Genomic DNA, 27,769 nt, shown 5'->3' on the forward strand with positions numbered 1-27,769 from the left:
GTTGCCCAAGAGCTGCAAAGGGATTTCACAGCCAGCTCTGCGGTGGACAAACGTCCCGTTATTACGATCAATTAGCCCCAGGACTTGGCCCAATCTCTCCACCCCACCCTAGATAAGCCACTACAGTAAAGAGCTAGCGTGTATAATGATAAATAGCGTTAAACACGTTCATACCATTCAACAGCAGTCCCCCCCCCCACGCTGGCCTTCCCCCAAACCTTGGGGGTCTGGGCCCACGAAGCATCCTCCCCCTGAAATATACACGGCTGGCGTCAGTCCTTCAGCCAGTGGGTAACTAATAACCGATGCGTCCGCGTCACCTAGCAGGGGGCGGAAGGAGGGTCGCAGTGCCAGGGTGGAGTCTGCCGTAGGAAGAGACACAGGGCAGGGGTCCCCCACCCACTGAGGTGGAGGGTGTCCTCCATCTGTCCCTTTAGCATCCGTCTGTCCATCTGTCTTCGGCGGGTGAGGAGGCTTCTGGAGGCTGAATTGAGGGCAGCATGCGCCCTCCCGCCACCGCTCTCGGGGGGCAAAGGGCAGCAGCCTGGGCCGCCAGCCAGAGCTGGAAAGAGGCCGAAGGGAGCGACTTTCGTATGAGGTTGACAGGTCTTGGGGAACTCGGTCCCATCCCGACGCCCCTGGCTGAGGGAACAGTCCCGCCGAGGCCAGAGACGGGGAACCTCTCTGTGGTCCCATCACCTCTGACCCCAGGATGGGGGTGGGATCCTGGCCGATGCGTCGATGGGGCGAGGGGCAGGCGAGGAGGTAGGAGGAGGATCCCGGTGGGGTCGTCCTGAAGGAAGAGCCGGTTTCCTTCCCCGTCTCCATCCCCGTCCTTAGCCCAGGACGTCCAGGTAGACGGGAGGGGTCTTGACCAGGGCCTGAAGCCGGCTGTGAATCTCCTTAATGTTCTGCCTCTGCTGGGGTTCCCGCTGCCAGCAGCCCTGCATGATGTCGTACACCTCCGAGGGGCAGGTTCGGGGCCGCTCCAGCTCCCGGCCCTGGGTGATGCACTCGATGGCCTGCGGAGAAGCAAAAGAGGAGATGAAATGTCCGGGTTTCAACCCCGCAATGACTAGCCCTGAGCGGAGGACACGGCCGACGCGCTCTCTCTGCCCAGGACGGAGCTTAGCTACACCCTTCCAGCTGGGGGCATGGGACGGTGCTGGGGGCAAGACACAGGAAGGGGAGTCAGGACTCCCGGGTCCTTTCCCAGCTCTGCTGCTGAGTCCCTTGTCACTTCAACGCTCTGTGCCTCAGTTTCCCCATCTATAAATTGGTGATGACCCCCTCCCTGCCCAATTCCAACCGGCCCTTAGCTGTTCTGATCTGGGGGCCATGGGCGGGGGTCATCGACACGAAACCAAGAGACACTGGGCTCCCGCTCCCCAGAATCCCCCTGGGCTCAGCAGAAGGGAGGGAAAGAGCCATCAGTCTGCTCCGGGGGACTCCCCGTCTGCTCTGGGAAACATTAGACCAAGGGATGGGCAAGGAAGCTCTTAGGTCACACAGTGAGTTTGTTAGGGGCAGGTCAGGTTTCACCCCGGGCCGGCAAATTGAATCAGATCTTTCATGCTTTGGAGAACTGAAATATCTTCCAGCCCCATGAGCCCTAGAGCCAGGCTGGCCCCTCCCTGCTCAGCCCTGGCCATCCCAGAGAGCGGGACTGGCTGGGCCCTGTTAGAGGCGGAGGGTGTTTTGCCCATCCTGGCATCTTGTCGTGTGAAGATCCTGCAAACCGATCCCCACCCGGCGAGTGTTCTTAGCCCCGATGGATGTAGGGGACAGAAGCTGAGAACACACGAGCCAGTGGAAGAGCTGGGGAGAGGACCCTGGAGTCCTGAGTCCCAGTCCCTTCCTCGAGCCCCCACACCGCACAATGGAACCCAGGCGTCCTGACTCCTGTTCCGCCTCCTCCCAGAGCTGTCGACAGAACCCAGGAGTCACAACTCCCAGTTCCCGGCTGTAACCTCTAGACGGCACTGCCACACGAGGGACAGCATGCTACAAGCATCTGCTTTAAGCCATGGGGGATGGGATCCTAGATGGGGTCCCCCCTTATTTCTTAGCCCATCTCCTTTCCCCCTAGCTGACTTCTTGGCCATCAGAGAACCAGCAGCTCAAAGACCCTGATCCCTGGAACTAACCCAACAGTCCTGCCCAACCCCAATCCCGGCGCTGCCACCCACCCCACGCTCGCCGAGCCACTCTTCACCTCAGTGTTGGACAGCTGGTACCAGGGCTGCTTCCCGTAGGTGAAGATCTCCCAGAGAACCACCCCAAAGCTCCAGATGTCACTTTCGGCGGTGAACTTCCTGTAGAGGATGCTCTCCGGGGGCATCCAGCGGATGGGCAGCATGGTGCGTCCGCCCACCTGCCAGAGAGACCAGGCAAGGATGGGTTAGCCAGAGGGGTGGGGAGGAGGGCGGAGTCAAAATATTGCAAGAAAGAAGAGGAAAGAAAGAGAAGGAAGAATATAAAAGAAGGAAAAAGTGGGAGAAGAAAGAAAAGAAAAAACAAGAAGGAAGAAAGACAGAGGGAAGGAGCAGAATGGAATGAAAAAAGAGAGAAGAGAGATGAAAGGGGCGGGGCTGGATTCTCCATTTGCTCACACCAGTGTGAGACCAGAGTCACTCCTGATTTACACCGGCAGAACAGAATTGGGCCCAGAAACGGGCTCATTTCATACCATCTCTCTCTCCCCCCCCCCCTTTATTTAACCCTTTCACAACAGCCCGTCGGGGGCCCCTCCCCCCTCCTGGCAGCGCTGCCTTTCCACTCGCTAAGTGCTCTGCGCTCCCTTTTCCATCGCAGGCCCCATTAAATATGCATAGGGGGCTGAGGTGGGGCAGGAGCTAAAAGGGAAAATTGGAAGAGGCCCCTCGGAGCCCCCTGCCTGTCACAGAGGCCGATCCCAGCAGAGCTCTCGAGGAGATGGAGATGGATGGGTCTCCGCAGCCAGCAGAGCCCTCCGGCCGGCCGGCCATGTGGCTTGCGATGCGTTTGCTCCGAGAAGTGTCACTCTTCCAGTGCATTGGCTACCCCGGGGCAGCCAGCGACTGACGCTGCGCTTTCGAGCAATGGGGGAAGAGTGGGCTGGGGTCTTCGAGGGAAGCGTTGTCTCTACACAGGAGGAGCAATTCCTCCACTGGCACTGAATGCAGCCTCACGGACCTGGGCAGAGGGATGCTTGGGAAACGGGGGGCAAAGAATTGGCTGATGGGATCCCTAACGGGGTTCAAACATGGGACCTCCAAAGCATAGATTTCTACCAGAGTAACTCTGATAGCTGGCCGCAGTAGTAGGCTATTATCCTTTATATGGCCCAACCACTGAATTCCATTAGCTGGCAGCATTAGGCTGTCATCTATACAGACCAGCCACTGAACTCCATTAGCTGGCAGTAATTGTAGGCTGTTATCCTCTATATGGACCAGCCCTGAGCTCCACTAGCTGGCAGCAGCAGTAGGCTGTTATAAGTGTCAGTGGAGGAATGAGACACGGATGTTGACAGTGAGTTATGAGGCAACTTGCATTTTCTCCCCAGTGTTGAGGCCTGAGCCTTCACCCCAAACCTGATGGGGCCCAATCGGAAGGGAGACAGGCGCTGAGGAGGGGGGGCAGAGGAGGTGCTGGGAGGTTACAACGGGGGTAGGCATTTGGAGACCAGGGACATGGCCACCCTAGTCAAGGGAGGGACAGACACAGCATGAGCCAAGCTGTCTGAGAGCACCGCGCCAGCCCAGGCCAGTAGCATCCGCTCCTGCTGCGCCCACACTGGTGCCGCTGGAAAGGCCCTGATTGACTCCGCCAGGCTATGGATCGGGCCCTGGGCAGGCGTGGCAGCAGAATCAGGCCGTTTCCCCGCCCCTCCCCACTCAGGGAGCTCACCCGGTAGTAGTCCGTGCTGTAGATGTCCCGGGACATGCCGAAGTCCCCGATCTTCACCACCAGGCTGCGGCCCACCAGGCAGTTGCGCGTGGCCAGGTCGCGGTGGACGAAGTGGAGCGAGGCCAGATAGACCATGCCCGAGGCGATCTGGGTGGCGATCTGCAACATCTGGCTCAGGGTCAGCTGCCCAAACGACTGGCCGTTGCCGTTATCCAGGATCTTGGCATCTGGCCCGTGGGACCTGAGCAGGGCAAGGGTGGGCCGGGCTCAGAGCGTTCCCGAACTGAACCGATTCTTCAGAGTCTGACTCCGGATCGCTCTAGGCTGCGGCAAAAGTGCAAGCCGGCCTGGGTGCGGCCAGACCGAGGTGCCACCAATGCCCGAGGCCCAGGCACCAGCAGGCAACTGACTAGGAGGGACATGCCCAGCAGGCGATCCACGCCCTACGCAGCAGAGGAAGGGGAACCCCCTCCGCCCCCCAAGAGTCCTGCCAATATGACCAGGGGGGGAAATTCCTTCCCGAGGGCAGGTGTGAGAGTGTGTACGCTTGAGGGCGTGTGTGTGTGTTGATGTGCGCATTGGCGTTTCTATGAATGTCTCCATGCGAGTGTGTGTAAAGGGGAGAGGGTTATGGGGGGAGGTGTTTGGGCGGGGGGGGGGGTGAGGATGTGCGGCTAGCCCAACTCCCTGCCCCCCCAAAGCCTGTGGGGCTGGGGTTTGAGGTGCAGACCCGGCCGGCGGGCGGGGGGATGCTTTCCCCCTCACCCAGCCAGGTGCCCGCACGCACGGGGCCCGTTTGATGCCAAGTGCTAATGACAGCCTGGGCGAGGAGGCCGGGGACAGGCCCACGCGGCTCCGGGGAAGTAAAACCATTAATGCCAAGTCCCATAACAATAATCATCAAAGGCAGGTCTCAGAGCTCATCCCATGGACACTAAGCGATGCCGCTGGCAGCGCCCCGTCTAGTGCCAATACCTCGGGGGCCAATCGAAAAGTCTCTGCTTATTTCAGCTGATGGCCAATCTCCCTCTATTTCAGCCTCTCAGACAGCTAATCTAATCAATATTGCAAGGAGGCCGCATTAGCAGGGCCGGCTGTCTGAGCTGCCGTGGTAATGGAGCAGTGGGGGGGTGGGGGGGGGGGGGGGCCAGGGGGGGGGGGCGGCAAAGGGGGGGGGATGCGCGGGGGGGGGGGGGGGGGGGGGGGGGGGGGAATCCAAGGCAGGGATCGCCATAACGGTGCGAATAATCCCGAGTCACGGCCGGGCAGGGCTGGGGGGAAGCCTGGAGAAGTGTGTGCTAGTGTCGGTGTGGCGCTCGGCGTGTCACTGAGGGTCGAGTGCGTGTGTGGTGCAGGCCGACGTGCATGTGTTGTGATGCCATAGTTGGCACCCTGGCCCCTGGATGGCCCTGTCGCCCCTGAGGCTCCCAGCTGGGGGTCACCAAACAGCCCCCTAACTGGGAGCTGGCGTGTGTGTGTGCGCATGTGTGTGTGTGTGTGTGTGTGGGGGTGACAGTGTATTATTTAAAGGGAGGGTGGGGCACGTGTCCCCCACCCCATGGCGGGCTGTCAGGGCTGTCCCTCCACTTTGGCCTGTGTCACCCCCGGCAACCAGGCCTAGCGAGGGGATTGCAGCAGGGGTGTTATTTAGCTGCCACCCACCCCACTCTTATCTCTGCGGGGGCCCCCCCATTCTCCCCAGGGCTGTCTCCGGGACCACCCCTCACCCCAGTACTCTGGATGGCACCCCTCCTTCCATCCCATGGCAACAGCTGCCCCCCCAACCCCTGAAAATGCTTCAGTGAGCCCTAGCGCCTGGGCAGGGGCCCTGCCACGCTGCAGCCGGTTGGGAGAAGGACCCTCGCATTTATCAGTGTTTCCTTCATGCCGCAAAAGAGGCAGAGCTGGCCCAGGAGGGCATCGCAGAGTGGCCCAGTCTGCGTTTGCCACGGCCTCCGCTCCCCGCCCCTCCCTGGCTTCTGCCTCCCGTCACCTTGCCACCCCCATTCTCCACGGCCGCCACACATCCCGGCTCCCCCGACAGCTTCATCCACCCTCCTGCATCTTCAGACCCACTGTCTCATTTCAGGCCCCATTTATCCCCCATCTGCATCTCAGCCGACCCAGCGGGCCACATCTCTCCGCGCTCCATCAGCCGGCTCCACCCTCGCCCCTGCTTCTCTCCCCAGCCTGGGCGGAAGCTCCTTCCCCCTCGCAGCCTGGGTCGCCCCCCGGTGCCACCCCAGCAATTCCTGAATCCTGGGTGAAAACCACCTCTCACAACTGACCCTTTGTTCCTCTGCCTCCCTCTGGCGTTGGAGCGCCACAGGGCACCTTGTTCACCGCGTGTGGGGCTGGCACAATGGCCTTTTGGGGCGCCACCCTGCATGCAGGGGCCGTGCCAGAGGGGGGCCAAGGGCAGGGAGGGGTGTGCTGGGGGAGCAGCTGAAGGACACCGTACTTTGGCTATTTTGGGCTGCTGGATGGTACCTCAGGCCGGAGGTAAATTAGAGCAGCCCCGCTGGCTGCTCTAATCTACGCTGGGGGCCGAAGCAGCACAGAGCCACCCCATCCCATCCCCTGCCCCATGCTGGCTGCCGGCCGGGCCCCACCTGAGAAATCGGTTGAGGTCTCCGTGCTTCATGTACTCGAAGACCATGACGAGGGACTCGCCATCCGTGCACACCCCATAGAACCGGACGATGTGCTCGTGCTGCAGCACCGTCAGCAGCTCCGCTTCCCGCTGGAAATCCAGCCGGGCGCTCTCCGTCGCCTCCTTCAGGGCCTGCGGGGAGGGAGACGGGCCCAGAGAGGGCAGGGTGAGCACCGGGGCTGGGGTCCCCAGGGGCATGGCAGTGGCTGAGCTTCCTGCTTCTGCTCACGCTGGGCAAGTCATTTCATCTTTCTAGGCCCCAGTCCCCATGTGTGACACGGGGAACAAACCCACCCAGTTAGACTGATAACGATTCAGGGCAGGGACTGTCTCTCCCCTGGCGTCCGCGCAGTGCCTGGCACAACAGGGCCCTGATCTCAGTGGGGCAGGGACTTTCTCTCCCTTAGTGTCCGTGCAGCGCCTGACACAACGGGGCCCTGTGCTGCGGTACTGCAGCACTCCCAGAGCTGCCTCTGGCTCCACCCCCGCTAACTGCCAGGAGGATTGAGCAGGCCAGTCGCCGTTCATGTGGGACTGTGTCCCCATCACAGCTGGGAAAGAACCCGGGCCGTTTGGGTCTCACCCAGAGCTAGAACCATAGGGGCGAGTTTGGATCTGATCTCCAAAGGGGTCTAGACTGGGCCCCCATTCAATACATTGGCGTGCGGCTATACACTCACCAGTGCCCCCTACTGGATGGAATCAGAACTCCACAAAAGTGTGTCATATGACCTATACTGCTGACAGCAACAGGGGATTCTCCCATAGCTCAGGTGGATCTGGGTTCCAGTCCCACCCTGCCTGTTGCAAGTGGCTGCCGCTTGCATGCTGCTCTACTCGAAGCTCCCGGGCGGGTCCTGGGATCCCCCCACCCCAGTGGAGGCTTCCCATGGAGGAGGGGGCGGGGTTACCTTGACGGCCACAAGCATCTTCTCCTGCTCGGGGTTGAGATTGTAGCACTCGGCCAGGAAGACCTTCCCAAAGGCCCCTTCCCCCAGCTCCCACTTCAGCACGATGTCCCTACGCTTGATGTGGTGGACGCCTGCAAGGAACAAGGACTGAGCAAAGCGCCCGGCGTCAACCCCACACACCCCGGAGGGGAGGTGCGGAGCTGGGCGGGGAGCGGCTGTCTCTCAGGGGCGGGGATCTGGATGGGAAGAGGGCCAGGGAGACAGGGCAGGCTGGGGTGGGGGCTGAATTTGGAGAAAGGGGGAACCGGGGGCTCCAGTCAGGAGAAAGAGGAGAGAAGCCAGAGGGATCTGGCTGCATGAAAGGTGGGGTGGGGCCTGGGGCTCTTCCGGGGAGAGGAGTGAGGGATTCTGGAGGGGCCAAGAAGGATGTCCAGGTGGGAGGGGCCAAGGGATCCAGGTGGGAGGGAGCAGATGAGAACCCCTTGCCCCTTTCCTTTGCTTTTGCTCCCCCACAGCCTGTCCAGGACTCCCCGTCAACACCCCGACCCATGGTCAACCAGGGATGGACGTGCGTGGGCGTGGGTGCACCTTTCCCCTGCTAAGAACCCAGATGGGCCCCACGCATGGGGCAAGGAGTGCCAGTGAGTCCCCGTGTCACTGCACCCACTTACACCCCTGTGTACCCACATCCATTCCAGCCCCTCCACCTCTGGGACCTGCCCTGCCCCTCCTTAACCCTCTGGGAACCCCCCCTTAACCCTCCCCGGAACCCACCTGCCCCTCCGGACCCGCCCTGTGCCCCCCCAGGGCCCTTACACGTGTCGCAGAAGTACTGCGGGTTCTCAATGAAGTTGGTTTTCAGCCCCTCCAGCTTGCTCTCGGCTGAGGACTGGGGGCTGCTGCCCAGGTTCATGAAGTGCAAGGACATGGCCAGGTCGTCGTCCTGGGCCAGCACGGCCGCCCCTGCGTGGGACGGGGGAGAGATGTCAGGCTCCAGCAGCCCCCTGGTCTATCTTCCCCACCACCACCACTGCCACCGCTGGGGGGCCGACAGCGGGGAGCAGTGAGCAGAGCAGGTAACTTTGCAGTAATTATCGAGGGGGCTGTCCCTGATGCCCCCCCCCCCACACACACACACCCCAGGCTTCTTCATCAAAGATCCAGCAGCGGGGCCGGGAGATCTGATGGCTCCAAGCCCAACGGGGCACAGACAGGGGTGGGGAGGGCTGGGCACCGGGGTGCTAAAATCCCGCTCCTCCTGAGCTGCTGAAAGCAGATGCCCGTCAATGCTCGGGAGCCCTGGAATCGCAGGTGGGGGGACCTGCCTGGCTCCAGCCCAGGGGAAGGTGAAAACCCTCCCAGCCAGCCTCTCCTTGGGTCCCCCGAGCCTACCTTTGGGGAGCCCTCTGCAAAGTGAGTGAGGGTCACTCCGTGGCAGCGTCTGACCCCGCTTTAGCCCCTGCAGGGGAATTTATCCCGGCCCTGGTCCAGGGAGCGACAGGGGAAGGCAAAGCTCCCAGCACTGTTCTGGGCATAGGTTAGAGCAGCCTCGGCTGTTGCAACACCTAGTGTAGACGGGGAACCCCTGGGTTTCCTCTCGACTACCCCAGTTGAGGACCTGGCCTGACTCACACTAAGACGAGCAGGACCAAATCCATGCTGTGGGGCCTGAGCTGCATAGAGGGGCCCATGGGAAGGGATCTCGGCTCGCCTAGCGTATAGTGCAGGAACCCGCATTTGGTCTGAGAATCCAACACTCACCACACAGCCCTGTGCCTGGTGTGGGAACAAGCTCAGTAAGGGCCCTGTGGCCGATCCACTTTGGGGATAACAGCCTACTACTGCTACCACTTAGCGGAGTTACTCCTTCAGCTCAAGCGGCAGAGGCCTGTGCTGCCAGCGCCGACGTTCACAGCGTCGGTGAGCGAGGAGGAGGGGGTTGCAGCGGCGACGGGGACTTACGGTTAATGCCGAACTTGGAATGCCGCCCGCATTTGTTGAGCACGATCAGCATGATGGAGAGGAAGAGGCACGCGAAGACAGCCAGCGCCACCGCCACGGAGACCTGGAGAGAGGGAGGAGACGCAGCTCAGTCCACAGGGCCGGAGGGCGATCCGGGCTTGACTTCGGACCCAGACTCCTGGTGCCCGAGGGGTGGGATCCCGGGGCACGAACTGGCCCATTGCAGAGGTGAAGGCCCAGCTGCCATTTATGGGCCCCCCCACCCATCAACCTCGGGGGAGGTTGGATCCAGGGCTTTGGTCGAGGCTCTTCTCTGACGCAAAATCATTATGGCCACCAGCAGGGCGGAGAACATGCCATGTGGTATAACCCACTGAAGTCCTCTGCCCTGCCCAGCAGCTGCCCCCTGAGGGCCTCAGAGCCCTTGATATTATTAACTAAGCCTCGCAAGCCACCTGGAAGGTGAGTCAATGTCACAACGCCCATTTCTCAGAGTGGGAAACTGAGGCACAGAGAGGGGAAGTGACTTGCCCAAGCTCATCCAGAGTATTGATAGCCAAGGTCAGAAGAGAACCCAGGAGTCCTGGCTCCCAGCCCCCACTGCTCTAAGCACTAGAAATGCTGCCTCCCTTTTAAGTGGGGGAAAATGCACTAACATCACAACATGAAACGACAGAGAGAGCCAACGTTATGTAGAGGTCACAGCGCAGGCCCGGGCGTCAGGACTCCTGGGTTCTGCTCCCAGCTCGGGGAAGGGAGTGGGATCTAGTGGTGCGAGCAGAGGGCTAGGAGTCAAGATCCCTAACCTGCTATAAGTCACTTCGTCTCTCTGTGCCTCAGTTTCCCCACCTGTGAAGTGGGGGCAAAAATACTGACCCACCTCATAGGGGGCTGTATTGGTTCATGTTTGCCAAGTGCAGTGAGCTCCTTCCAGAAAGGTGCAATAGACCCTACAGTTATGCGTGCCCCATCCTCATGCGGCAACAAAGGCAGGAATATTCTTGGTGACCTCTGTCCCGCCCCCGTCCCCCAAATCCGCTTTCCCAGGGCTCACCCCAAACGTGTGCTCCTCTGACGTTTCCACCGGCCCATCCAGCGTGCTGTTCCCCTTGCCTGCAGCAGGGAGAAAGGCAGCAGCGTTAGCTCAGCCTGAGAGACAGAAGCAAGCTGCAGAATTCAGGGCTGGATCTCAAAGTTTCCAGGGTTTTTATTTTGGGGGATCAGTGATGAGTCTGGGTTTGGAGTGGGGCTAGTAGCAAAATTTGGGGGTTCCGCTGTTAAGCGCCCCTTTTGGGGGCAGGGATACGGGGTATGGGTCCCACAGAACCACCCAAAGACCCATCCTCTCTCCTGTGCAACGCTGGAGGATGCTCTGCAAGATTCCTGCTTCCACTTGACCCACGGAGCCAGATCACAGGGCCAGCCAGAGCCCTAGCCACACACCCCTCAGTGCACCTGGCTGCTGCAGAACCTCCCAGGTGCATCCAGGTAAGACCCCCCAGGTTATGCCCTGAAGATCCTGTCAGTTTCACCGGAAGGCAGCCCTGGCATGGAGGACAAGCTACCCAAGGCCCTGGTTGCATGAATTCAGCCTCTCACACCACAGATCCTCTGGCTTCTCCTCCCGAAGGAGGGGTTGGTAACGGGGCAAGGGGAAGGGTCTGGAGCAGGCGGGTGGGATGCAGTCCTGCGGGGTGTGCAGGGTTCAGGGTGCTCCCACTGCCCAGGGTAGACGGAGCCACTCAGGAGCCTCGCAAAGTTCAAGCAGGGGGACAAAGAGAAGCAACCACCACCTAGGAAATACTCACCCACCGGAGGCAGGGACACTGCAGCCGTGGGGCAAACGGGGAGGAAAAGCATCGTTACTCTCTGTACAGCATCAGCACCAGCTCCCTGGACCCCTGCCCTGGCCACGGCACCCTCTGCCCTAAGCGGGCCACACCCAGCGCCGGCAGCCCCGCAGCCTGGATCCAATCCAGATCAGAGTACCCCTCCGCTGACTTTTTGCTCAGCCCAAACCCAGGGCCTGAATGTCCTTCCACTCCGGTGTAAATCCAGAGTGACGCCCAATGGAGCGACTCTGGTGCAAAACCGGTGTGAGCAGGAGACTGAGCAGGAGACTAAACACGGACTCGTTGGTGCGAAGCGAGTGCCGGGTGGAGCGGGGGCATTTCACACCCACGTGGCACCGGTGCAATTGGCTGCTCCAGGAATGGGGCAGATTTGGCCCCTCTAGCTTCAGTCTCGACCCATCTCGACGAATAACCTTCAAGATCTTTTATGGAGCCGTGTGGAGGGCAAGAGCAACCCCGTAATCGAGTATTATTATTAGGGGCATTACTAGAGCGTGGAGGAGATCAAGGCCCCGTCGTGCCGGCCACGGCACAGACACGGTCTGAAATGGGTGGGAGGGGAAACTGAGGCACCTCTACCCACCCTAAGCAATTCCTCCCCATCCTTAGTGCTCGCCCGAGGGTGGGTCCCGTGGTGGGGAAGGCTCTGTTCCCAGCCCAGCAGGGTTATTAGGACCCGGGGTGGGGGTGGGGAGCCGTACCAACAATTGGCTCCTCGGGGTTGAAGCTGAAGGGGTTGTCCATGAAGCGTCCCGGGACAGTGCGGGCGTCAGCGCCCAGCGGGTTGCGGGCCAGCAGGGTGTAGTTCCCGTTGTTGACGTGCGTGGGCCGGTTGAGCTGCAGGCAGCCGTGCGCCACGGTGGAGTTGTGTTCGTACTCCACGATCTTGGTGCGGATGTACTGCCCTTCCACCAGGGCGGAGCCGTTGAACAGCCACCGGAGAGCCGGAGGCGGGTTGCCGTCCACCGAGAAGGGGATGCACCAGTAGTGCTGGGGAATGGCTTCCTGCAGGTCCAGGATCACGGCGGGGACTGCGGGGAGAGAAGACAAACAGGGGCTCAGGCCGGCACGTTGCCCCAGGGACCAACGGCAGGCTTCGGAGCCAGGGCCCGAAGGCAGCGGGCACAGTCACTAAGCCACCCACATGCCCGCCGGGCAGCCGGGGTTACGGATTCCTAAAGGGGAGCTGGGAACGACCCTCCCAGATTGGTGCTAGAGGGGCTCCGGCTAGCAGCATGGATATTCCATCTCGGGCTCCCAAGTCCCCCTGAGCCGAGGCTAGAACAGCCAACCTGCTAATTTCCGTACACTAGCCCGAGCCTCGCTAGCACAAGACCACCTGCCTGGGCTGGGCAGCTGCAACGAGCCAGACGCAAAGCCTCTGCAGGGAGCAACCAGATGGCCTCCCTACCACGCAGGATTAGAACCTGTGACCTGTAGCGCCAAAGCACAAACCACTAGCACTTAAGCTAAAGGAGCCCTCTCCTGCCCCCGATCTCTTACATCCACTGTGGGTAACCACAAAAGTGTAGTGCGCACGCACACACACACACACACACACACACACACACTCTCTCTCTCTTGTTCTCTGAGATTTTCAACGCCGCCTAAGGGATTTAGACGCATCCCGATCCCGTGGACGATGCTGAAGACCTCAGCCGGAGTTTACAGTCTCCGCCTTGCAATCTACGTGTGCCTCGTGCGACGGTGTGGAAGGAAAGAGCTGCTGGCTCCGAGTCCCCCTGACCCCGTTGCTCTCGGGACGGAGCCCCAGAAACTGACCTGGCTGCCAGGAAAACTGACTTCTCAGCCGAGAACAGAGCAAACGTCTCGCTCTTAGGTTCAACCGTTATGGTCACATCTGAGCCCCGCCCCGATCTGGGTTGAACTTTCCTCACAGCACCCCTGCGAGGCAGAGCTATCAGCTCCATGTCAACCATGGGAAACTGAGGCACAGCGCGACAAAGGGGTGATGGCAGCCCACGAGGACGAAGCTTTGATTTAGCCACATCGAACAACAATAGCTGGGAAGCCACGGCAGCGTCATAGCCAGTGTTCCTGGAGCTAGCTAGATCCAAACGACCTCCGGTACGTCTCCGCCGGCTGCAGTGCAGACAGACCCTAAGTGACTTGCCCAAGGTCGCTCCGGGAGTCTGTGGCAGAGTACAGACTCGAACCCAGGTCTCCCTCGCCACCGGGCCATCCTCGCTCTCGTAAACCCTGCCTCCAGCTGCCCAGCCAGATCCGCATGCCGCTTACAAGTGACATTCAGCTGCACAGCTTCCTCGCTGGGGCCTGCCTCGTTCTCCGCCCAGCAGGTGACGTCTTTTCGGTTAAAGCGGGAGGAAACGTTGAAGATCTGCAGGGTGATTTCCGAGTCCGACATCTGCAGGGACAGAGAGAGAGAGCTCAGCCTGCTAGGACACCAGCGCTGTGACGCACTCTGATCTGTAGCCCCCTGCACTGAGGGGCCATTCAAAAGCTCATGCCCCAACAGGGAGAATCTCCACTCGCTGCCACCAGTATAGGGACTTGGACACTCTGCCATGTTATTCTGACCCCAGCCTGCAGAGGGCAAGGGCAGCACAAGTGAACTGGGTGCAAATATCCCTCTTTCTGCAGGATTTAGGCCAATCGCTTGTACTAAACACCCCGTGGCCTGGTCTACCTCATAAAAAGGACAAGGCAGCAGGGTCTAGTGGTTGGAGAATCGGCCTGGGGCTCAGGACACTTGGGGTCTGCTCACTGCCTGCTGCGTGACCATGAGCAAATCACTCCCCCGCTCTGTGCCGCTGATTCGTCTCCTACCCCTTGCCTAGTCTGCAACCTCTACAGGACTGGCGCTCTCCTTCACAACATGTACGTACAGCACCCGGCGCAACAGGGCCCTGATCTCGGTCACTGTGTGCTACTGCTATCCTGACACCGCGACTGTGATTTGTGGTGTGCTAGCACCCAAAGGCACGGAGTCAGACCCCAGTGTATTAAGTGTTTGGCACCCTTATAAGTAGAAATGTACCACGGGATCTCACCTCAGCGTGCTCCCTGCTGTTCAGTATTTGTAGAGAGGCAGTTTGGGGGATGGGGGTGGTTGGCATACAAAATACCAAGGTCCTACAGTACTTAGCAGGCACCCCCCAGCTAAGGAATCCTTCATTAACAAAGGATAACAATCCCCCATGAGGGAAACTGAGGCACAGAACAGTCATATAGTCCGTCACTGGCAGGGCCAAGATTAGAAGTCAATCAGTGCAAGGCTCTGCAGCCCATGCTCCTGCCACTACACCTCACTGGTTTGCTGGGTCCGTGGCTTCTAGCCATCGGGCCGTCCTGCTGCGGCGAAGGAGCGCTTCCATCCTGCAACACAGGGAGCTAAATTTAAATGGGGCTCGGCTTCAGGCCTCCCGCAGGGGCTCCATGGGGCGCCCCAGGGCTCTGGGGCCATGAGTGGTGGATATTTTTTAAGTGCAACTTTCTTCCTTGAAAAATGTGGAGGTTTTTTTTTCCTTTTTAAAATTTTCTCCCCTAAAATCGGAAATTTTAGATGAAAAAAAAAAAATCACAATTTTCCCTGGGCCGTGGACAGAGTTTTCAACCAGCCCCAGCAGGGACCCGGGGCCGGCCGCTGTCCCTCTGAGCCCCAAACCATAGCGACCGTATTGTCTTTGCCTTGGTGATGACGGTGGGCTCGGGTCCCACGTCGGGTACGATCCAGTGCCCGTGTGCCCGCGGCTTGCCCGTGAAGTGGCACGTCAGGTTCACGCTCTCGCCCTGCTGCACCAGCACGTCCTGGTAGTCGATCCAGATCTCTGGCGGGTCTGCCAAAGAGAGGGGAGGAGAACAGGACATTGGCTCTGCTCTGACCCCCAGGCCAGACCCTTGGAGAATCCAGCCCGGGGGTCACTGAGCCTGGTGCCTGCTGGGACAGAGCCCTGCGCGTTCGGCCAGCGCTGTGCTCATGGGGTGCCTTGAATTAACGAACCCCAAAGCACCACACTGGGCTCCAGAGGGGACCCTGGGGCCTGGCCCCTGCAGAAACTCGACTCGCTCTCCGTGACCCCAGCAGGTCGCTTGATTTCCCCTCACTTCTGGGACCCCTGATGAGATCAGGGCCCCGGGTGGGGAGGGGAAGCGCCATCAGCAGCTAGCTAGCCGGGCAACAAGGGAGAGCAGGCCGGGTCCTCGGCCGGAGTCAGCTGGCACCACACAGGGGCCAGGCTGAGACACATCCTGGCCGCGATGCCCGTGCCTCTGCTCCCTGGGCATCATGAGGAGACAGCGCCAGGCGTCTCAGCCACGCCAGGAGCCTGGACGGACGGGGGGATCCTAAGCCAGGCCCTCCGCTGCTGTCCTTTGGCTTCCTCTTTCTCTGCTCTCCCTGTCACACATCCAAGCCAACACCAAACCCACATGGATTCTGCCTGCTGCCTCCCCCACTACTACCCTATGGGAACACTCCCCTTTCCCCCCCATACCACCCCATGGGAACGCCCCGCTGTGCCCCCCAGTACTGCCCCACCGAAACGCGCTGCTGCCCCCCTACATACACCTGTGCCCCAGTATCGCCCTGTTGTCTCCAGATTTACCCTGGTGCAAACAAGGTGCAGAATCGGCGTGAGGCACAGCGGACCCCAAGTCCCCATGGGGTGCGCATGGGGCGCAGCCAGTGCACAAGAGGCTGCGTGTTCCCCTGCACATCAGCCTGCCCCGCTCACACGCCCAGCCCCACCCTGCTCCACTTCTCCCGGCAGAGACCTACCGCAGTCCTTGATGTGTAGGTCCTCCAGGGGGATTTTCTCTCCCTCCTTCCAGCAGCTCAGGGACTGGTTCCCCAAGTCGGCCCGACCGCTCCCCTGCCACAGCTGCAGCCAGTGGATCCCACACGAGCACAGGAAGGGGTTCCCCACGAGGACCCTGGGCAGGGGAGAGGGATGGGAGGCAGGTCAGGTGGAACGAGGGAGGGGGATGCTAAGTGCTCTGTGTCAGAGCTGGGGAAAATTTGGGTCCCGCTGGATCTTGGTGAGGCGACAAAGCTCTCACCCCTGAGCCGACCCCATCCCTGGACTCCACGTCCAGGCAGTCTGGGATCGAGAGGGTACAATGGGAACTGAGCTCATTTGGCTCCAGAACAGGCAGAGTCAGCAGAGGACAGGGACCCTCAAAACATTCAGCCAATGGGCCAACGCGGGGCTGTCAAACCCAGGAAGAGAACCCCTGGTCTAGAGCAAGTGGAACAGTTCGAGGGGCAAGAGAGTTCACTTCACCTAATATAGAACCCGCTCGGTCATGGCCTTCTAGAGCAGATCTGAAAACCGGCTCCTAGAACACGAGCCTAGAACTGAACTGGAAAGAGGGTCCTAGAAGAGGTCTAGAACCGATCTGGAAATGGGCTTCTGGAACAGCAGGCTAGGACTGAATTAGGAAAGGGTTTCTAGTCGAGCTCTAGAACAGGCATGGAAACCTGCTCCTAGAACACGAGTCTAGAACTGAACTGGAAAGAGGGTCCTAGAAGAGTTCTGGAGCAGGTTCAGAAGAGCGCAGCACCCCCGGATTGAAACAGAAACCGGTCTGTGGACTCAGTGCTGGACAGAGTCCCGGCGCAGTCGCTAACTCACAGCCACACCCAGATCGCCCTGTCCCTAGGCTTGGGAAGGAAGGATGGATCCAGAGCAGTTGTTAGCAGGTGGCACCTGCGTACACCAGTTCTGGGGTTGGCCCACCCACGACAATAGCCCCCCACCTTTGGGAAGGGGCTCGATGCTCCAGCTGGTGTCAATCCGGAGTGACTCCGGTGCAGTGACCCTGGGGCACCAGGCTCTGAGTGTTGCCCTGGCAGGCGATGGTTTGGGGAAAGGCCCCCCGTCCGGGTTTACTTACAGTTCCTGCAGGGCCAGGGGGTGGAACGTCTGCCAGGAGAGCGACTGCAGGTAGTTGGAGGAGAGGTTCCTGCCGGCAGGAAGAGAGACCCCAACTGAGCTGGGGGGCCAGGTCTCCCCGCTGCGACACGGAGAAAGCCGCATTCCTCCCCGGGCTGCAATGAACTGGCCCAAGCCTGCCTGGTGGAGACAGTCCTCCAGCTCCCACTGAGCTTACGGCAGCTCATGGGTGGTTGGAAAGACCCCGTCCACCCTGACTGGGCTGTTCCCTTCCCCCAGCCTGGTTAGAAATATCCCCCCCCCGCCCTCGGCGGAGACAATTCCACAACCTCCGGGCGCTCAGCCCTACCCATCTATCAGGCACCGCCAGGGCCCTATAACCACAGTGGCTGCGCTTCGCACAATTGCTATGGTATTTATCCCCCCAAGGGCAGGAGGGAAACTGAGGCCCAGAGGCACTAAGTGACCTTGGCCAAGGTCACCCGGGGAGTTAGAGGCAGAGAAAGGGACCGAATGCAGGTCCGCACCCTTTCTCTCTGAGCCCAACTGCTCCAAATGATCACCTCTGGTGCCCCCCCCCTCAGCTCTTCGGGGCAGGGCCTGTGGGAGCGCTGGAGAGCCCCAGTCCTGGAGCAGGGCCCCGTGGCGCAAGGCGCTGTACAGACACGCAGTGAAGACAGGGTCCCTGATTCAAAGAGTTGATAAGAGACGAGAGAAGGTGGTGGAGAGAGACAGAGCACAAGGAAAGAAGCCGACAAGGCAGGGCACCATGACGGGCCGTGAGCAGCACCAGCTCACCGGCTGCCTAACGGTTGTGGCGCTTTTGTAGCTATCACGCCAAAAAGCCGTTTGAAGAAGGTGTCTAACTCACTTAGGCACGTTTGTAACCCCCCCCCCAAGTTGCCCCCCTGCGTTCCTAAGCGCCTAAATACCTTGGTCACCCCAGGCCTCTGTACTGGGCACAGTCACTTTCACCAGGGAGCGGAAAGCGCTGCCGTTCGGAGCTGGGGGCACCGGAGAGGTGCATTATGGGAGCAAAGCATTGGCTGTCCCCCAAAGCAGGGCCTTGTGGACGGAGAGGGGTGAATCCGGGCCCCTCCATCAAGCGTTGGGGAGAGAACGTGTCTGTCCTCCCCGCCAAGTTAACCCCCACCTTGGGATCCGGGGGAGCCCCCCGCACTGCAGCCGACACCTCCGCTCTGCCCCCGTGTCGTGCTATTGATCCAAACCCTTCAATCCAAGGGGAGGATCAAAACAGCTGTAAGCACCCGGAGGGAGGGGAGGGGACGCCTTCCCGGGGGAGGTGGGACGGGATCGGGGGGGGGGGGGGAGGGGTGAGGCCTGTCCTGGAAGGGGGGCGGGCGGGGGGTTTGCTGCATGCACATGGACGAGGGACAGGGACTCCCACCCCAACGCAGTCGCTCGGGGGCAGCGCGGCTTCCCCATGGGGTGAGCTGGGAACGGGCCTCCCTCCTGCTCAGATCGATGATTTCTCACTCAGCAGCAAGGCTCTGCGGCCCAGGTCACCCCCCTCCTCAGGGCTCCGCTCCCCCCGTCCCTGTGCCCCAGCTGCCAGGGGATCGAGTTCGGCTGCTCACGTCGATTTCAGTCGGAGAGACAGCTGTGCCCGATCAATCCCCCTGGCCTCTAGGCAGGGGGAACAAAGCCACCCAGCAGGGGGAGGAGTTAGCCGGTGCCTGAAACTGATGGACGGATGGATGGATAGATAGACAGACGTGTATTAGCTGGTGAAGCCGGGGGCTGGTTAACGTGGCAGCCTGGCCCATTCGGGAGGGCTCAATCCAAGATTTAGGAGACCTGAGCTCTAGTCCCGCCACTGGTCTGCTGGGTGACCTTGGGCAAGTCACATCCCTTCTTTGTGCCTCAGTTTCCCCTCCCACCTTTTGTCTCTTTCGACCGCAAGCACTTCAGTGTGGGGACTGTCTCTCACAATGCGTATGTACAGCGCCTGGCGCAGCAGGGACCCATCTCAATACAGCTACGGGTTGCCCTTTGCCCTGAAAAGACAGGGTCCCCCTTCACTGGGGAAAAGGCAGGCCCCACGGGGAAGCACTGGCACGGAGCGATGCGACGGGGGCCCTGCAGGGGGCGCTACTCACAAATGGGTCAGCTTGGGGTTGGCGCGGAAAGCATCGGGGGCGATGTACTGCAGCCCAGAGGCGGCGATGGTGCTGGAAGGGAAGAGCAAAGAGACGTCGCGAATTTCCAGGTGCTGAGGGCTGAGGTCATGGCAACCCTCGCGCCAGCGGAGTTATGCCAGGGCTGAACTTGGCCCAGCAGCTTTTCTTCTGAGCCGCAGCCCAACTCCCACCCCCCACGCCCCCGCAATGCCTTGTCTGCACCATTCCGGTGTGGGTGTGAACGCTCCCCCGCCGGGCTTCCCCTGCCTGGTTCTCTGATTCCCCCAGGCAGCCCAGCACGGATTAGAGCAGCCTTCAGGTTGCTCTAAGTGACACCAAAGTCTGGAAAGTGCAAAGGGGAGAGTTAAAGCTACCTTAAGTCCCCATATCCCTGCCCCAAGGCCCATCCCAGGGGCCTCCTCAGCTGAAGTGGGGTTTGGAGAGGGTGAGAGGCAGTGGAGATTTCATGGGGAGCTCCGTGTACCTCCAACCCTGTCCTTGATAATGGGGGGCTTTGCCCCCCCCATACACCCCTTGCATGCCCCCCCATCCCACCCACCCCCAAGCACGTGCAAGGCTGGCGCTACTCACAGGTTCTTCAGCTCCCGCAGGGACTTGGTGTCGGCCTGAGTCAAGCTCGTCACGTCCTTCTGGTTCTCGATGATCCTGCAGGGGAGACACAGCCGAGCGCGGGGACTGTCAGTCCCCCAGGGCCTTTCTCCTGCCCCGCAAAGCCAGGCTCTCTCCCCACACTGGGATGAGCGTCAGCCGACTCCAATCCTGCCCTGTCCTGAGGGGGCACCAGGGCTGAGAGAGTGGGGAAGGGGGAGGTTTTAGCGCCTGGCCAAGGAGGCCCGGGGCGATGGGAAGGGAGACGGGGGGTTTGTGGGGCTGTCAAATTCCGAGGGGAGCAAACAACTTCTTAAAGCAAGTTTCTGCTCAGAACAAGGGGGGGCTGTTCCGCCGGCTGGAGGGTCTCATCCCTCTTCCCCACCCCCCACTCCGAAGCTCTGTCTCCCCCTTGCCATTATCCCCAGGGGCAATGGGGCTGTTGCTCACTGGGCAGCCCATGCCAGGGCCGTGGGGCGGCGTTGGCAGAGAGCCCGAGGGAGGCAGCCAGGAAGAGAGGCTGTCGACAGAGCCGTGGGTGCACGGCGAAAGCCGACATCTCAGGGACTCCTGCGCCGGGCAGCCCCATCCCGGAGTCACCGCTGCAAAGAGCCGCCGAGCCCTCACTCTGGGGCATGTCCTGTCTAGTGGCCTACGCAGCCCCCCTGCTTTCATGGCAGCCCCTGGGGCCTTGGGGCAGCGTGGCCTACTGAATAGTGCACACGACTGTGACTCGAGAGACTTCAGTTTGTTCCCAACTCTGCTCCTGGGTGACCTTGGGCAAGTCACTTCCCGCCTCTGTGCCTCAGTTTCCCCACCTGTACAGTGGTGATGATGACCCTGACTTCCTTTGCAAAGAGCTAGGGATTGTCATTAAAGGGGCAAAATGAATGTATCTGGAGGCAGGGAAGGATCATTAGCCCCACTTTATAGATGGGGAAACTGAGGCACACCCCACGATTACAGGCCAGATAGACAGGTGCTCTCAGCGCCCATGATCAGGGCTTGATTTCCCAGGGCTCAGCTCCCTTCAGGCCAGATTGTGGGGTATCCTGGAGTCGAGATCAGGGCCCTGCACTGGTAGATGCTGCTCAGACACAGTGAAGTGCTCCCCGGCTGAGACGAGTACAGCGGGATTTTCAGGCCGCGCTCTGTGGACAATCGGCCCAAGGTCACGCAGGGAGCAGTGTCAGAGCCAGGCCTGGAGCCCGGATCTCCTGAGTCCAAACACGCGGCTGGACGCACCCATGGCGCGTGGCGGCAGGGCCGGAGCAGACACGCTTCCCATTAACCCCAAAGTGGCTCCCGTGGGACAGCCGGGGATCAGACCTGGGCTGCTCATGCAAGCCAGAGCCGAAGAGCCCCAGCTGACGCCAGATGCTACGTAAATTTCCCCCACTCGGTTTAGCCAACGCTGCGGTCCTGACCCATAGAACACCCTGCTAGTCCAGCTCCCCCCGGCCCCCTGCCCTGCAGGGCTAACGACACCCCTCAACCCTGACCCCTGCAGCTCTGCCAAAGCCCCTCAACCCCGATCTGCAGCCCCCCAGCTGCTCCAGCCTTGGACTCCCCCACGCAGGCCCCTCCACTCAATCCCCTAAAGCAAATTCCAGGAGCCCCCTGGAGGCTGCTTTTATTACTGCACCTCCTTGACCTCCCCCTCCCCCCCCAACTTCCCACTCATGTTCAGGACCAAAATGGCCTTGAATTTTGGGGGCGGCTTTTTCTGGGGAGCCCCGTGGGGCCCGATCCACAGAGGGGCTCAGCTGCAGGGCCTGGCCCCCGTGGGAACCAGCTGGAGACAACTGAGGCAGGAGGCAAACTTATTGACCACTATTGACCCTAGTGACCTCTAGGGACGGGGGTGGGGATGGGCCCCCCCATGGCAATTTCTAGGAGTGTCAGGGGGGAAGGGAGGAAATAGGGTTGATTTGGGGGGGAAGGAGATGAGTTTCCAACGTATTTTAAGGTCCCGATCCTGTTCCCGTTGAAATTAATGGCCAAGTGTCCGACTGGGCTCAGAGCACGGACTGCCCCCCCTATACAGACACCCCCCTCCCCCCGCAGAGTCCACGGGGCATTTCACCTGCTCCGGCCCCGATCCCACAAGCTGCATCCTGCCTGCAGGTAGAGACCCCAGCACAAACCCCCATCACAGACTCATAGAATCCCAGGAGGTCATCTAGTCCAACCCCCTGCTCAAAGCAGGACCAATCCCCATCAAAACCAGACCCATACCCCTGGGCCAACCTGCCAGATCCCCCAGGACCTCACCCCACCCCTCACGCGATCACGTCCCCGCCTCACGGCGACCCTGCTAGGCGACGGCGGATCAGGCCCGGGCGCACCTGGCAGGATCGGGGCCCCTTGCACCAGTGATGAAGGGGAAGGGGGGATGCCCAGAGAGTGACCAAGTCGGGACAATGCGATGGATCTCTAGGGGCAGGGTCCCTTTAAGCCCACCGGCCCCAGCCAGGACGGTGATGGATGGGCGTCGGGGCGGGGGACGGATGGTGAGACACGTCTCGCCTGCGGGGCTTTATGCTCTTGGGCTGATTCGGGGTCAAACCCAGCCCCCTGGGGTCCCCAAACAGAGCAGCCAGTGGCCTGCACAGCTCCCCCTTCAGCGTGTCGAGGGGACGGAAAACAGTGCCACGCGCCTCGGGGTATCCACAAGCAGGGTGAGCTCCCCTCCTTCCTCCTCTGTCCATGGGGCTCATCCCCTCTGCTGGAGGGCCCCCCCCCACTCCATGGTGTGTCACTTTCCCTAGTCTGGGGAATCCGATTGCGGCTGAGACCCCCCCAAACTCATTGCATGTGGGCACCGATCACTGAGCAGCCGGTAACAAGGTCAGGTTGGCTCAGACCCCCCTGTCCCCCAGCCGTAGCTGGGTCCTGGATCAGGGGCTCAGTGTTATGAGGATGAAAAGAGGGGTTTGCTCTCCAGAGCACCTATCGCTGGCACTGAACCCCCGTCAATCCCATCCCCCGCGACCCGTCAGCCCACGTGCCAGCAATCCGCTTCCCTGCACCGCACCCGGGGGCCTGGCAGCCCAGCAACCAGCCAGCCGTGCAGCGCAGGCAAACAGCAGCTGGCACGCTGCAGCAAATCCAGCCGCACGTCTCGCCTGCAGCGTGGGCTGGGCTCCCATCCCCAGCTCCAAAAGTCCACGCCTGAGCTGAAGGAGAATCCCCATCAGCTCTTAGCATTACAGAGACAATGACACACAGGGGAGCAGTGCCGATTCTAGTGGCGCATGCACAGACAGGCAGACCCCAGCCAGGGCACCATCACATCAGCACGAGGGCTACAGACTATTCCTCCTGCCTGTCTGCACCCCACGCCAGCCCCCCACAAATCGAAGGGGCATGGATCAGCAATCACCACTGCCCCCAGGGGGGTGATGTCAGTCCCCATCGCTCTGCCGGGACCCCTTCCCGATGGCACAGGCCCTGTTCTCCTGTTCCCGCCGAGTGGGCGGGGGCTGAACACACGTGCCTGTTAAGGGGGCGCTAGAGGAAGGGTAGTCTAGGGGATGGGCAGATTGGCCTGGGGGCAACGCTGTATCCCCCTCGTGAACCCCACCCCAGGGCTCCGGGTCAGGCCCACAGGCTGACACACGGTGTTACTTTACGCACGCTACATCCGTGGAACGCAGGGAGCGGCTGAGAGCACCGGCTAGAGCCAGGCATAACGGGGCAGGGGCCAAGCTCTGCCAGTGCCCCTCGATCCCGACTCGCAGCCCCCTGCTACCCCAGCCCTGGGCTCCTCCAACTCACATTTACAAAGCTCAAGGAGCAGGTAGAGCAGGAAACTGGGGCTTGACCCACTTTTGGGCGCCACGTATTCTGGGCCCTGCCAGGCCCCTGGGGTCACTCGGAGCAGCCTCTAGGCTGCTCTAACTCTCACTCTGCTCCTCATGGCCCCTGGGGGGCAAAGAATACCCACAGTGCAGTGCACTGCAGCCATGGCCCCAATCCACCCCCTCTGCCAGGGATTGGGGGGGGGCTGCAGGGCCCTTCTGCCAGGTTCACCCCGGCTGGGAGGCCCCTTGTGCACGAGGGGGGGATTCCCAGGGGACTGTTTTCCCCTTTCTTTAAGGGCCCTTGATGCTGCTAGAGCACCCTAGGGAGCCTGGGTGTCACTGAGAACCAGGCCCCCATCCCAGCTCCTCCCCCACCCCTGAGCTCCCAGCACCCGGCCGCTCCAGCCCTAAATTCAGCCTCCTACAGCAGCCGCAGTCCCTACAGCCAGGCTGCGGCAGGGTCGTTAGCGAGGGGCAATGGCCCTCCCCCCCTCCCCCACAGCGGCAGGAGCTGAGAGCCGCGGGGCCTGATTTACAGCCCCGGCTCCCTTTGGCCATCAAGGGGCCTTATTTCATCATTATCACCCGCTCTCCTGCTGCTTGATGTCACCATCTCCGCAGCGACCCGTGCAAAGCTCCCGGCATCTGTCCCCAGCCGCGGCGCTCAGCCGTTTCCCCAATGGGGCGGGCCAGAGGGCGCTGGCGTGGGGCTCAGCATGCCCGGGTCCTATTCCCGAGTGTTCCCCTCTCCGTGCCTCAGTTTCCCCAGCTGTAAAATAGGGGGGCCATGACACAACCTTTCCTGGGCTTTGAGATCGCTGGGTGGAAGCCACTGAAGGCTGTTCCCGGGGCTGGATTCCACCCCGCCCCGGGGAGCTTTGCCTTCAAGAGCGACTCTAGTTACTGACTGGTGATTTCCCGACGCGTTTTCCCCGCACCCCGAGTCAGGGGACGTCGCGTGGTTACAAAAATCGCTCCCCGCCCCGCTCCCTGCAAAGAGTGGCTGGACGTCGCGTGAGTACCACACACGGCCGGGGGCGGCGAAGGGGGAAGGAAGACGAGACCCGGAGAACGGGAGACCTGCGGGGGTTTTTGCCCTTGGGACCTTGCTCTGATCGAAACAATCTAAATCCTGCAATCGCCGCCTTAGCCATCTCACGGGCCTGCCGGCCCAGTAAGCCGTGCCGCTCCCCGCGGGCCGCAGCCTAGTTCCCGGCTGTCCCACACGAGCCCTGAGACCCAGAAAGGCCCCATCTTTCCTCCACTAACTCCAGTCCCTGAGATGGAATCAAGCCGCTGGGGCTGCTGAACTAGAAGCATAGTCCTGCTGGGAAGGGGTCTGGGCTGGCTGGCTGGGCCGAGCTCCCATGCTGGGTCCATTCCACTCTCCAGGGCCTGGTAGAGCCGAGGGGGACGGAAAACTACTGACCAAGAGAGCCTGGCACAGGGATCCGAGGGAGGGGAGAATTTCTCGTGACTTGCACATCTGGGAGACGAAGCAAGAGAAACATTTTCAAACCCTCTGACGACTGTCCCCCTTTCAGGAGGCTGATCTGTCTCACGGACCGCCAGGTTTCACCTCACTTAAAAACGACTTGCTTACAAAATCAGCCCGAAAAATACAGCCGTGTCACAGCTCACTGTGACTGACAAATTGCTGACGTTCTCCTTTCTACCATGTAACTGTAAGATAAATCAATTGGAATATAAATATTGTACTTGCATTTCAGCGCATAGCACACAGAGCAGTCTAAACAAGTCATTGTCTGTATGACATTTTAGTTGGTACTGACTTCGCTAGGGCTTTTTATGTAGCCTGTTGTAAAACTAGGCAAATATCTAGATGAGCTGATGTACCCCCGGAAGACCTCTGCGTACCCCCTGGGGTACATGTACCCCTGGCTGAGAACCACTGGTGTAGACATAGCTTTGAAGATCCAGGCCTTTGGAACACATCCTAAGTCACTTAGCTAAGGTGCCCCTCGCATCGCTGTAACAATTAGCGTTTGTTATTATGGGAATTTGTTTCTGATCGATACATGATCCATAAAAGGATCGAGGTCTATTCTGACCACCCAATGGTCAGAACTTAAATGCCATTCCACCGCCTCAGCCCTTCCTCGCCCCACTCCCATATCACACACCACAGCTGATCGGCACGGTCCTCACTAAACCTTCACTCAGCGGGCGTCCAAAGTGCCCCATCGCTGGCACTGCCAGGAACTGCCGCCCACCCCAGCAGCGGGAAAATCTCTCCTCCGTGCAGTGCCCAGCGCTCTGGCTTAGCTGCCAGCACGGGGAGAGACCGCTTGATTTCCACGGGGGCTTCTTCCCAAGGGCTTAAATTGAAGCAGGCGCTTAAGTGCTTTGCCGGATGGGGGGCGGGGCCCTCCGCCCTGTGCAGGAGCAGGGCTGGAGCACAGGCCAGGATCAGAGCCAGACGGGACCACCCGGGGAGCGCTGGGGGGCGGGAGGGTCCACCACGAATGAGCTGGGAGCAGGAACGGCTGGGGGAGACTCCCTGGCCTGGAGGTCAGACTGGCTGACTCGCACGGACCCTTCTAGGACAAGCCAGAACCGGGGGGGGGGGGGGGGGGGGGGGGGGGTTGCAGGCAGGACTCCCCCCCTGAAACCGACCCCCAGTGGCACAACGGGGCCCCAGGAGCGCCGCACTGCGTGGCTTCAGCCAGGCTCTTTGTGGAGGGGAACACAAAGGAAATGCCCAGAGAGTCACCGGCTGCAAACTAGATGGTGCGCCACAAATCCCCACCACAGCCCTGGGGGAGCCAGGCAGCCTCGCCCGGCCGCACGGGCACATGGCATTGCAGGCCCAACTGCTGACGTACGCCCCCCTGTGGCGGGATCGGACAAGGCGCAGATAAATGCAGGGTCCACAGCTGGAAGGATCCGGCAGAGCACAGATAGGGTGACCAGATGTTCCGATTTTATTGGGACAGTCCTGATTTTTGGGTCTTTTTCTTATATAGGCTCCTATTACCCCTCACCCCCGTTCCGATTTTTCACATTTGCTGTCTGGTCACCCTAAGCACAGAGCTCAGCTGGGGTGGGGAGGGATGCTAAAACCGCCCAGGGGGATATGGATGCATTGGCCGAATGCCCATGGATGTGCACAAGCAGGGTGAATGCCAGGGCCTGACTCCCAGCTGGGCCAGAGAACTGGAAACAAACCCACCTGTTCTCCGTGCGCCACCGTGGAACAAACTTGTGTCCCAGCGTCTCCCGGCCACAGTGAGTTTGGCGGGTCCTCGTCCAACTCCCCGCCCCAAAGCTGCCCTCTGGCCCCCGCCCGTCAGCACCCAATGCAGACATTAACCCATTCACACCAGCAGCGCCCCCCCTCCAGCGAGGGTCAGCATCCTGCCCAACGTACAGACTGGGAAACTGAGGCAGAAGAAGGGCAGGACCTTCTGCAAGGCCCCACAGCGGCCAGGCTGCCAGCACCACCCGGCTCTTTTGACGCCTCGTCGTGGGCTTTAAGCACAAGGGAATTCTGCCTCCCGCCTCATCCCATGCTGCTCAGGACAAACTGAGAGCAGCCTCGGCCGAGCCACCGTGTAGACAGAGCACCGGGGCTGCCTGCCAGGCCCTGCGGCAAATGCCCAGCGTGGAAGGGTCTGGCCGCCCGGCTCCTCAGTGCACCAGGCTGGTCGGTGCTAAGGGGGTTTGGAGCGAGTAACAGTTGGCCCCAAAGCCAGGAATCCCGCCCAGATACAGCAGCAGGGGCCTAAAACCAGAGCCGCCCGGATCCTCAGCAGGTCGCAGGGACTGACCGTGGCTGGGGCCCTGGCCCCGCGACTCCCCTGGAGCAAGACCCATTGACACCCGATGGGGATCGGGCCTGGTGCCTCCTGTTCACCCAGGGCCGGGGGGGGGCCTCCCAGGAGCACAGCCCCCACCCTGCCATTCGGGGGGGGGGAAGCAGACACGGGGGAGAGAAGAGGATGACAGGCCGTGCATGCTACAGTATCAGCCCGGGGTGGCAGGGGCGTATCACAGAGACAGTCGGTGTCTGGAGGCCACAGGATCACCCCAGCAGGGCAGCCCCC

General features: G+C 60.9%; 1 protein-coding gene across 1 annotated transcript; it reads right to left on the reverse strand.

Moving 5' to 3' along the window:
- Positions 1-277: 277 nt before the first annotated feature.
- On the reverse strand, positions 278-20,485 carry NTRK1 (neurotrophic receptor tyrosine kinase 1). Its single transcript, XM_029912462.1, has 17 exons — positions 20,361-20,485; positions 19,879-19,953; positions 19,267-19,338; positions 17,148-17,216; positions 16,030-16,184; positions 14,940-15,088; positions 13,530-13,656; positions 11,972-12,301; positions 11,226-11,243; positions 10,472-10,530; positions 9,418-9,520; positions 8,272-8,418; positions 7,456-7,586; positions 6,504-6,676; positions 3,892-4,132; positions 2,216-2,374; positions 278-1,022 (listed from the first exon to the last, which is right to left on the reverse strand). The coding sequence occupies exons 1-17, from the start codon at positions 20,483-20,485 to the stop codon at positions 837-839; spliced, it is 2,319 nt and encodes a 772-aa protein (XP_029768322.1). The 3' UTR covers positions 278-836.
- Between the last annotated feature and the right edge of the window lie 7,284 nt (positions 20,486-27,769).

Source organism: Terrapene carolina, unplaced genomic scaffold (assembly GCF_002925995.2).
Source record: "Terrapene carolina triunguis isolate 2854851 unplaced genomic scaffold, T_m_triunguis-2.0 Scaffold227, whole genome shotgun sequence".
Classification (NCBI taxonomy): domain Eukaryota; kingdom Metazoa; phylum Chordata; order Testudines; family Emydidae; genus Terrapene; species Terrapene triunguis.

Bases quoted from the DNA above. Each gene is read 5' to 3' on its own strand.
- NTRK1 (XM_029912462.1), bottom strand. From the start codon at position 20,485: ATGGGGCTGCCCGGCGCAGGAGTCCCTGAGATGTCGGCTTTCGCCGTG. The intron at 17,217-19,266 runs GTGAGTAGCGCC...TCCTGCCGGCAG, and splicing joins AACCCCAAGCTGACCCATTT to GAACCTCTCCTCCAACTACC. The intron at 6,677-7,455 runs GTAACCCCGCCC...CCCTCCCCGCAG, and splicing joins AGATGCTTGTGGCCGTCAAG to GCCCTGAAGGAGGCGACGGA.